This window comes from Cololabis saira, chromosome 13 (assembly GCF_033807715.1).
Source record: "Cololabis saira isolate AMF1-May2022 chromosome 13, fColSai1.1, whole genome shotgun sequence".
Classification (NCBI taxonomy): Eukaryota; Metazoa; Chordata; class Actinopteri; order Beloniformes; family Belonidae; genus Cololabis; species Cololabis saira.
The window spans coordinates 37,221,936-37,233,754 of record NC_084599.1 but is presented as its reverse complement, the minus strand read 5'-3'; the positions used below and the strand labels follow the sequence as shown (position 1 = coordinate 37,233,754).

At 42.6% G+C, this 11,819-nt stretch overlaps 1 protein-coding gene across 1 annotated transcript in view; it reads left to right on the top strand.

The window, feature by feature from the left end:
* Positions 1-11,819, top strand: part of tns3.2 (tensin 3, tandem duplicate 2) — a 106,443-nt gene that overhangs the window by 28,916 nt on the left and 65,708 nt on the right. Inside the window, exons 13-14 of the mRNA XM_061738998.1 lie at positions 5,392-5,691; positions 8,609-9,355. Of these exons, the coding sequence (XP_061594982.1) occupies positions 5,392-5,691; positions 8,609-9,355 (1,047 nt within the window). The remainder of the gene's footprint in view (positions 1-5,391; positions 5,692-8,608; positions 9,356-11,819) is intronic.

Genomic DNA, 11,819 nt, shown 5'->3' with positions numbered 1-11,819 from the left:
TGTGTCTGTGTGTCCGTGTCGTGTGTAAAGGCTGATTTATGGTTCCGCGTTACACCAACGCAGATTTACGCCGTAAGGTACGCGGCGACACGCACCGTACTGTACGCGTCGCCGCGTACCCTACGGCGTAGGCTCTGCGTTGGTGTTAACGCGAGCCGCTCTCCTCACGTGGAGCGCGAGCGGAGCGGGGTCCGTTTCTTAACGCAGCTGGTTGTCTGTGTGAGCGGACATTAACGCAGCTTAAACACCAGTAACTTCCAGCATTAACAGTGCTGCTCAGCCCGCTGTCTGTAACCCGTGGTTCTGTATTTTCTGAGCTGGTTTCTCAGGCGGCCGCTTTGATATGTTTGTTTTGTTCACGAGGGCAGCGGGGGCGGGCGGGGCAGAGCTTGAACAATAGTGCGGTGACAACCGCGTAAACCATTATGTGTGTTGTAATAAAATATCGATATTAGCCGACAGTATATCGATTATTTATTGAAACAGAGAGCACAACAATATATTGAAATATCGATTTTTTTTCCCACCCCTACTGTATATATATATATATATATATATATATATTTTTTTTTTTCTTTTTTAAATATCCTCTGAGATTTATAGAAATAGATTATTATATTACTCAAATGTGACTGAGACGTTTATCTACCTAAACTACATGACCTTCTTTTTCTCTTTCATTGAAGTGTATTTCATTGTATTTTAATCAGAAATCTTGCACCATTTGCATTGTTGAAGTTACTGCATGAAACTGTTGATACAAACGTAACACGATCTGCATCCTATGCAGGAAGCTGTTGGGGGAACCCTCATTAACTTGCAAAGTTCATGTTAACCATTCAAATTGCAGTAATGTTAAAAAAAAAAACAAAGGAGAAGAAGATGATGATAAGCACCGTGACCGCAAGTAGACGGAGGCTCATGTTTGGCTTTTCTCTGTAAATGTCATTTACTGAGGAATATTTCTTTACAGTTCAGTTGCAAACATCACCGCATTTCTCCGTTTACATGCATCGCTTCTGTAATTTACCCATTTTGTTGGCGGTTGACCTGGAAGAGCAGACGTGTTCTGCAGACTCGGTGCTGAATTACCTTCGGGAAGCCGTTTTATAATCCTCCCCATTGTTTCCTGTAGCACTCTGTTCTCGGGGGCCACCTGTCAATCATCCACGTGTAACGGCTCGTTAAGTTCTCCCATCGCTCTCTTTTATCGTTTTCAGGCCCAGAACGGCCGTTAACGCTGCGAACAACCTCTCCGTTTGGTGTTGTATTCAGCAGAGCACCTAAGGGTCCCAATCGGAGCTCAGAACTATTTATTTAACACAAATATATGTCAAAACCCCTTTCCTTATGAAATTAAGGATTATCAATTAATATTTTTCCTTTTTTTTTGCTTTTTTGTTTTTTTTTTATTTATTTCGTGCATGGTAGTGCATAGTTTGACAATATTACAGTAGTACATTTGTACACTTCAATCTACACACCCATGACCGAAAAGGAGCAGGATGAAGACAAGTCTTATTTTACCTGCCCCTTATTCAATACCGAAAAAAGAACAGTCAATGTAACCAATATTTACACTAAAATATACACTTAAATAGAAACCAACCACATATATCAATAGTACTGTTTAAGTCCCAGCCTATTCATGATCATAACTTAAATATTTTATCTTTATACATTTTTTTGAACCTAAGTAAATTTGTACATTCCTTGAAATCATTCTGTAGAGAGTTCCACAGTTTTACTCCCACAACCGATATACACATCTGCTTGAGAGTGGTCCTTGCATACTGATGTTTGAAATTATATTTCCTTCTATGTTCTATATCTTCTGGATTTAAAAAAACAAACAACTGCTGTAGATTACTTGGTAATACTTTTCTTTTTGACCTATGCATAACTAATAACGTCTGTAACTCAACTATTTCTTTAAATTTCAGTCCTGAATTAATAAATAATCTGTTGGTGTGTTCTCTGTAATTTGCTTTACCAAAGGAAGTAAGAGATTTGTTGACAGCTCATTGTTTGTGCTTGGAGAGTTTTTGAGGCACAAAAAACAAATCTCGATTAGGGCCCTGAAAATCCTGGTACCGGCCCTGGCCAGACCCGCGTATCAGGACGACGTTTTCATTCCTGATTTGATTTGATTTTGATTTTATTTTATTAAGGATCCCCATTAACTGGTACCATAGCAACCAGCTATTCTTCCTGGGGTTAACAAATAAAAAAAGAAACATACAGAATTATACAATTGCAAATACAAAGTGATTACATGATTTAACTCAATGCACGATGACAAGTTCGATACTAGATACATTTATATTAAAGAAAAGAAAACTATTAAATAATACAGAATGCAAAAAGAACAAACAAACAACAAAAACTTTACAATGTTAAGTAGACTTTAAGATTCTTTTTAAAAGTGAATTTGTTGTATATGCAGCAGAGGTTTTGAGGGAGGTTATTCCACAAAGTCACTGATCTATAAATAAAAGATCTCTTAAGATGATTGGTACTTGGAATTGGTAATTTGAGCTGACTGGACCCTCTAGTGTTATAATTATGAAGCGTATACCTAAAAACAATCTGTTCATTTATAAACACTGGGGTTTTCGCGCTCATGACTGACTTGAACAGAACAAGTATATTACACATGAATCTCTTAAGTAAGCCAGGCTACTTTTCTTTTCCTCTTTTCTAAGAAGTCTTCCTTCATTCAGGGAAACAATGGCTTCAGCTGCTCGCCGAGGTTCCAGCTCCAGCTGTTTTAGGCGCTTCGCTCAAATCCCCCGCCAACCATGTCATTTCAATTCAGCGACATGTGGAAAAGTGAACACAAACACAGACACATGCATGCACACGTGCGGGGGGCTGAAGGTGCCTACCAGCCGGCGGCAGGAATGTTGTTTTCAGTCCCAGGTGGTTCCACTTTGCCCTCCTGCAGCTATCTCGCCATCTCCTCACCTTGTTTCACTCAGCTCCTTTCTTCTCCCGTCTCCCTCCGTCTTCCTCTACGGAAGAGTATTAGGGCCAGGCAGGAGAGAAATCAAAATAATATTTTAGAGGAGGAAGATTTTTTTTCCATTATGCACTTTGAGAAAAAAGTAGAAATGTTGAGAAACAAGTGGAAATGTCGAGAAAAAAGTCGAAATGTTGAAATTAATGTTGAAGTACAATTTCGAGAAAAAAGTCAAAATGTTGAGAAAAAAGTTTAAATGTTGAGAAAAAAGTGGAAATGTCGAGAAAAAAGTTGAAATGTCGAGAAAAAAGTGGAAATGTCGAGAAAAAAGTCGAAATGTTGAGAAAAAAGTGGAAATGTCGAGAAAAAAGTTGAAATGTCGAGAAAAAGTGGAAATGTCGAGATTATTGTTGAAGTACAATGCCGAGAAAAAAGTGGAATTGTCGAGAAAAAAGTGGAAAAAAAGTGGAAATGTCGAGAAAAAAGTCGAAATGTTGAGAAAAAAGTGGAAATGTCGAGAAAAAAGTTGAAATGTCGAGAAAAAGTGGAAATGTCGAGATTATTGTTGAAGTACAATGCCGAGAAAAAAGTGGAATTGTCGAGAAAAAAGTGGAAAAAAAGTGGAAATGTTGAGAAAAAAGTTGAATTGTCGAGAAAAAAGTGGAAATATTGAGGAAAAAAGTCGAAATGTCGAGAAAAAAGTCGAAATGTCGAGATTATTGTTGAAGTACAATTTCGAGAAAAAAGTGGAATTGTCGAGAAAAAAGTGGAAAAAAAGTGGAAATGTTGAGAAAAAAGTTGAATTGTCGAGAAAAAAGTGGAAATGTTGAGGAAAAAAGTCAAAATGTCGAGAAAAAGTCGAAATGTTGAGCAAAAAGTCGAAATTTTGACTTTAATCTTGAAATTGTATTTCAAAATTAATCTTGACATTTCGACTTTTTTCTTGAGATTGTATTTCAACATTAATCTCGACATTTTTTTCTCAAAGTGCACAATAAAAAAAAAATCTTCCCCTTTCAAATATTTTTCCTCCTGCATGGCTCTAATACTCTTCCTCTCGGCTGCTTCAGGTTCAAGTTGCAGGTTGTATTTGTGCGGTTCTGCCCCCCCACCCCCCCACATCTCCCCGCCTCCCTGTTTACATTCCCCTCTCCGAATGTGGGCAGCTCAAGGTCCCTGTGCTTTGAGTCGCGTTTCCTTGAAAGTGTCCACCTGTGGGGGGGAGTTTAGCCCCGCCTTCTTCAGTTTTCTACCTGTGTCAGGCGGGACAGGACGCCCGGGGGAGGGAAGAGAGGAGGGAGGAGTGACATGAGGGCGTAGGAGGGGTGGGGGGGGCACCCGAGGGCTGTTCATTATGCACTTTGAGAAAAAAGTAGAAATGTCGAGAAAAAAGTAGAAATGTCGAGATTAATGTTGAAGTACAATTTCGAGAAAAAGTCAAAATGTCGAGAAAAAAGTGGAAATGTCGAGAAAAAAGTGGAAATGTCGAGAAAAAAGTGGAAATGTCGAGAAAAAAGTCGAAATGTTGAGAAAAAATTTGAAATGTCGAGATTAATGTTGAGGTACAATTTCGAGAAAAAAGTCAAAATGTCGAGAAAAAAGTCAAAATGTTGAGATTAATGTTGAAGTAAAATTTCGAGAAAAAAGTTAAAATGTCAAGAAAAAAGTCGAAATGTCGAGAAAAAAGTCGAAATGTGGAGAAAAAAGTCGAAATGTGGAGAAAAAATTCGAAATGTTGAGAAAAAAGTCGAAATGTCGAGATTAATGTTGAAGTACAATTTCGAGAAAAAAGTCAAAATGTCGAGAAAAAAGTCGAAATGTCGAGAAAAAAGTGGAAATGTTGGGAAAAAAGTGGAAATTTCGACTTTATATCCCTGGAAGATTTTTTTTTCATTATGCACTTCGAGAAAAAAGTTGAAAGGCTGAGATTAATGTTGAAATACAATTTCGGGAAAAAAGTCGAAATGTTGAGAAAAAAGTCGAAATGTTGAGAAAAACACAACACAACGACAATGCACAATACAGTGCACAATAAAAAAAAATCTTCCCCTTTCAGATATTTTTTCTCCTGCATGGCTCTAATACTCTCCCTCTCGGCTGCTTCAGGTTCAAGTTGCAGGTTGGATTTGTGCGGTTCTGCCCCCCCATCCCCTCCACATCTCCCCGCCTCCCTGTTTACATTCCCCTCTCCGAATGTGGGCAGCTCAAGGTCCCTGTGCTTTGAGTCGCGTTTCCTTGAAAGTGTCCACCTGTGGGGGGGAGTTTAGCACCGCCCCCTTCGGTTTTCTACCTGTGTCAGGCGGGACGAGACGCCCGGGGGAGGGAAGAGAAGAGGGAGGAGTGATAGAGGGCGTAGGAGGGGTGGGGGGGGCACCCGAGGGCTGTTAGCACCTTAAGAGAAAGAAAGCTCCCCGCCTGATTTCCTGCAGCAGCCTCAGAGGCGGAGAGGACGGCGGTGGGACCGGGAGCCGGGAGAGAAGCTGCTCATCCTCCTCTCTCTCTCTCTCTTTCTCTCTTTCCTTCTGCTCGTCATCTGTTTCTCTTTTCCTCTCTTCCCCCCCGACTCCCGAGGGAAGCTTCGGCACGGCATCCTGTTTCTCCAGTGAAAGTTTCAGCTGCTGGAAAAGTAAGCTGTTGTGTTGTTCAGCTGACGGGTGATGATGTTCCTCCTGCCCGCCGTCCGTCCGTCCGTCCATCGCCGAGCGAGCTGGGAGGTTTACGCACGTCTGGTATTTGAGTTTTGTTGCTCTTCTGGCTCGTACGGCTCGTACGGCGCTGGTCTGACCTGCATGCGTGTGTTGTTGTTGCAGCCACTGTACGAGACGCTCTTATCTGATCCAGGTCCCGGTAATCTCAACTCAAACAGAACGTCACATTTCTGCCCGGGTTGGTCCGCTCTGGGAGTTAAACTAACATTTACGTTCATTATTTGGTCTATAAATGATTTAAAGAAATATCTATATGCAGGATATAGTCGTAATTTACAAGAAAAAACAAAGATTAAGGAAACAGTTTTATCTTGAGATTTTGCAGGACACAGATGTGATCAGCTGTTGTGGAAACTATCGGCATGTTGGTGTAATCTGTCTGACCTCAGGTAGACCTCCGTGACAAACACGTCCTTTCTGCGACACGCAGACTCACCAACGCGTCCGTCAGCCCGCACAAAAGGGCTCTCTGTTATCTCCGCGCAGCGCGTCTGGAGCCGTGAATCATGCAGTGATGCAGATGTGCAGCCGCGTGTGGCTCAGCACCAGGTGGACGTCGACGCGCAGCTTTGATCCTTCAGCCCTAAATCAGCTGTCAGGTTTATCATTTTCAGCTGCCGCAAAGCTCCAATTTGTAGAAGAGTTTTTACTGTTATTGAGCTGAAAATCTGCTACTAAATGTTTATTAATCTTCTTCAATATTTTTCCTAGATTCCAGCTTCACCAGCAGAGGTTTTACCAAAAACTTGGACTTCACTTAAAGATATTTTTGACTCCTGAACTCGCCCAGAAAAGCTTAATCGTGCATCTTTTTATCTATTTCTCTTTATAAGATAAGATAAGATAGTCCTTTATTCAATTCAATTTTATTTATATAGCGTCTATTACAACAGACGTTGTCTCTAGGATCTTTCCAGGGAACCAGGACATTATTGATACCCAGAGGGGAAATTTAGGTGTTACAGCAGCTCAAAGTCAGATACATGTTCAGGTCAGGAGAACATGAACTCAGAATAAATAGACGATAAAGATAGTAGTATGAGAAATAAAAATGTTAAAAATACAGTAGAAAAGAAACTGAACAAGTGTACTGTAAACTGAATAAATGTACTATAAACATAGTAAGTCCAATATAATAAATAGTGTGTTATAGAGGGAATGCGCATGATGTCACAGATGCGACTTCACAGCGGGTTACGCCCATTGAGTGTCAGAAAGACCGAGTGTCAGAAAGACCGAGTGTCAGAAAGACTGAGTGTCAGAAAGACTGAGTGTCAGAAAGACTGAGTGTCAGAAAGACTGAGTGTCAGCGTAAACTTTCAGTTTGAGCAACTGGAAAACATCTAAAATGGGAAAGAGCTGTTGTGCGATCGACTGTACTCATAGATTTAGCAAGAAATCAGAGTTATCGTTTTTACAGACTGCCGAAAAATAAGCTTAAGAGAGACAAATGGGTCGCTGCAATTCACAGAAACAACTGGATTCCAGGCACTGAAACGTGGATTTGTGGTTCCCATTTTGTATCAGGTAATGTTGGATTTTTGGGTAGCTAACGTTAAACGCTCAAATCATAAAGTTCGGTGTCCTCATCACTTTAATTTCACCAACAAATCCTGACTTGAGGTCGGACCAAGCGTCAAAACTTTTGTATGCCTTCAAACTTTGCTTCGTGTATATCCCCGGCGTAGAAATTAAGTACATATAAATATCAGGAAACTCGATTTGTGGCCAAATATTAATGTCCATGGACCACTGGTTCTTGGTAACTGTACCAAATATTAATGTCCATGGACCACTGGTTCTTGGGGTAACTGTACCAAATATTAATGTCCATGAACCACTGGTTCTTGGTAACTGTACCAAATATTAATGTCCATGGACCACTGGTTCTTGGTAACTGTACCAAATATTAATGTCCATGGACCACTGGTTCTTGGGGTAACTGTACGGGTCACTGTCAAGTCCAACTGCCTTTAATTTAAGCCGGTAATCTGCTGTTATCCCGTCTTCTCCACTAGTTGCAGAGATTTTTGCTGATGTTTTGCCACTCAGTGTGAGTAAGGGGGAGTGGTCCAGTGGGGAAGTGACGTCGATGCAGACCCTCTATACCAGGGATCGGCAACCCGCGGCTCTAGAGCCGCATGCGGCTCTTTAGAGCCGCCCTAGTGGCTCCTGGAGCTTTTTCAAAAATGTTTGACCTTTTTTTCTTCTTTTTTTCTTCTTTTTTTCTTCTTTTCTTCTTCTTTTTTTTCCTTTTTTCTCTTTTTTTTTCTTTTTTTCTCTTTTTTTCTCTTTTTTTCTTCCTTTTTCCTTTTAATTTTTAATTTCGACATTTCGACTTTTTTTCTCGAACTTTTGACTTTTTTCTCGACATTTTGACTTTTTTTCAACATTTCGACTTTTTTCTCGAGATTGTACTTCAACATTAATCTCGACATTTCAACTTTTTCAAAATGTTGAAAATGTTTTTTCTCGACTTTTCGACTTTTTTCTCAACATTTCGACTTTTTTCTCAACATAAAGACTGGAAGTGCAAAATGAAAAAAAAATCTTCCCCCAGTTATAACTAATATAGAAACATGCAGCATGTGTTGTCTTCATTCTAAGGCTGATACAAGACTTTTCATTTTTTGCGGCTCTAGACATATTTGTTTTTTGTGTTTTTGGTCCAATATGGCTCTTTCAACATTTTGGGCCCGACCCCTGCTCTATACTAATATAGTATAAATGAATAGTGTGCAGTTGTTGTTCTTATGAATTCATATATATTCTTCATTATATTCTGAATATAATTGATTCATTATATTCTTATGTATATAATGAACTGCTGCAACTTTTCAGCGTTTGTGGAAGCCGACCTTTGACCCTTTGACCCCGTGACGTCTCTCAGAGTGCAGCATGTTCACAGAGGGTTAACAGGACTTGTGTCTCCTCACAGGACCTGGAGATGGAAGTGTGTACGCCCGAGTGAGGAAGAGGAGCAGTGAGGAAGGAGCGTCCTCCCCCAGCAGCGACTCGGGCCTGTCGGTGGCCTCGCAGGGCCGGACCACCGCCGGGCAGAGGGCGGGGGCCGCGCCGGACCAGAGCCCCCAGGAGAGGATCCCCGGGGTGGACCTGGATCCTCCTCCGGGGGTCATGACTGACCTGGCTCCGCCCGCCGGAGGGGAGATGGCCGGACTGCATCAGCGCGGCGTCAACGGCGAGAGGGAGACGGACATCCTGGACGACGAGGACGACACGGGTCCGTCCAGCAGCGGCTGCTCGCTCTCCTCCGAGAACCTCCCTGAGGCTCAGAGGTCGGAGCACACGGAGTACTCCACCCACTCCTGGGTGCGTCACCAGCAGACGGTGGATGTCAGGGACGGAGAGAGCAGGCCGGCCGGGAAACGGAGGCCGCCGCCGCTGGTCGTTCCTGACACGCCGCCTCGAGGACTCAGCAGCAGGGCGGCGGTGCAGAGAGCCCCGGGGGATGAACACGACGTCACAGATAACTCCTCGTCCTGTCAGGAGGAGGAGCTGGCGTCGCTGGCTACGGACATCGACGAGTCCCTGGAGCAGCTGAACCAGATCATCCTGGATCTGGACCCGACTTTTATCCCCGTCCCGACCCGCTGTTCCCCGCTGTCGCGCACCGCCTCCCTGCAGGCCAACGGCTTCAGCCACAAAGGGAGTCCCCACCTGCCAGGTAAGCTCAGTCAGGAGCTGATCCATCACTGAAGCACACGCACGCACGCACACACACTAGGGCTGGGGATTGATTCAAATGTCAAGAATCGATTCCATTCCGATTCTTAAAGGAGCCGTGTGTAAGAAATGGCCAAAACTGGTACTGCAGTCACTTTCAAAATATTGTTGAGCGGCGTGTACCCTCCCCCTCCTCCCCGACCAGAGGTTTCCAGGTAGGCTGCAGAATGCAGCAGGAACGTAGGCTGCCATGGCAAGCGACGAGTCCTACACAGTAAGTTTATTTTCTGTATTTAATGCTTTATGAAAGATCTTTTGCGAAGTAATAATGTACTGCAAAATTTAATTACCTAGCGAAGCGCACCGTACGTGCGCGTCGCTGCGTACTCTACGGCGTAGGCTCTGCGTCGGTGTAACGCGGAACCATAAATCAGCTGCAGCGGCGTGGGAGAGATGGATTACTGAGGGAGAACACAGTTTCACCAAGAGTGGAAGGCAGCGCCGGGCAAGTTATGCCACAGTTTGCAGATGTATTGTTGATGCGTGGGCCAACGTGTCTGCTGGGACTATTTTTGAGCTTTTGCAAAAGCCGGCAAGTCCGAGGCGCCGCACGGCACGGAAAGTGACTCTGAAAGCAAGGAAATTGGGACTGGCACAGCTGATTTAGCGGAGCTCTTTAATGCAGAAACAGAGGATGAGGACTTTGATGGGTTTGATTAATGTAAAAACTGAAATAAAGTAGCCTACAATCAAACAAAGTTTTGATCCCGCTCTATTTTTAAATACGCACACTCGTGTGCTTGTGTGTGTGTTCTGCGGCGCGCGCGCGTGTGTGTGTTTGTAGACGGTGCCTTTAGGTTCGGTGCGCGGTGTGTGTGTTTTAAATACAGAAATGACACAAAACGGAGGGTGCGCCTTTCCACACGGCACCCGTATGGTCGCAAAAATACGGTATTTATATATGAAATGTCAGTTAGGTAATTTTTTAAGACACCCCAGGGTGTCGCGACACCCCAGGGTGCCGCGACACACCGGTTGAGAAAGGCTGATGTAGGTCAAGAGACATTCATATTGATTTTCACACTTTTTTTAACATGACCCCAGCGCAACTCACTCGCACAAATGCGAGTGGATACATATTTCTCTTCGCACCGGATTATTTTTCGTGATTGGGAGATAGGTGGAGGGTGGAGCTTCAGAAACAATACTGACTTGGTGATTGGGAGATAGGTGGAGGGTGGAGCTTCAGAAACAATACTGACTTGGTGATTGGGAGATAGGTGGAGGGTGGAGCTTCAGGCCAAAACAAAAAATGACAACATAAACATCAGTTGAGGGCTGGAACTCCTCTTTTTAAACTGGAATATCCTGGCTTGAGTGCTGTTGTCAGTGACATAAGTATTTGAAATGAACATGATTTTTAAATGTCTGTCGACATATAGGGGTCATTTTATGATTCGTTTTATTATTGTTTTATTACGGCTCCTTTAAGATTCAGAATCGATTATCAGTAATTGTTTTGATCCGATTCGATTCAATTCGATATTGATTTGGGTTAGCGTTATTAACCCTTGTGCTGTCTTTGGGTCAAAATGACCTAATTCTCCCTTCCTTCCTTCCGTACTGAGCTACTGTCTGATGGTGGAAATATCCACAGGAGAGAGAAATCAAGATCTCTGCTTGTGACAAAAAAATGTGTTTAGCCAAAGTCGTATTATGACTCATTATAAATATACAGAGTTTCAGCAGAGGACGCCGTGAAACAGCCCATGATGTCTGGTGCTTTTTCACTCTGGAAGCACCGATTTAACGATAAAAGAACAGCTAAAACCATCTGAACTTGATGATCTGCTCACAAACACAACCGAAAGGTAACAGGTTTCTCCTGTGACACAATCTAAACCCAAGAACTCTTACATACTTCTACAAGAACTCTACAGATCCCAATTTAAACAAGCCTCTGGAAAAGATTGACTCGTGGAACCTGGCATGAAAGTAAATGACAACCTGGTTAACATTTAACTGACTGGCCAGCTTTCCTTATTATTGTTATCTATGTTACAATAAATGTCCCTGGTTCCTCTGGGTTTGAGGCTGCAGCACCAGGAGACACAGGAGAACCTGCCACTGGATACGGGTGCAACCAATCAGTGATTGGTTTGGTACATTCTGTACCAGTGATGGTTGTAAACAGGAGCATGGATATGGCTGGCCCGGATAAATAAAAACTGAAGAAATAAAAATACATTGTTTTTATGTTAAATCATCAGTTTTTATTTCATTTGGAGGAATATTGATTTACTTTTAGGAAAATGATTTGTTTGGTCATGTGGTCTCCAGAGTAACTCTGGACTCCTGTCCTGTTCGTATATCGCTTTACAGCACTTTTTCACACAACAATGAGATGAGCTCAAAGCACGACCATTCATTCATTCATTCATTCATTCATTCATTCATTCATTCAT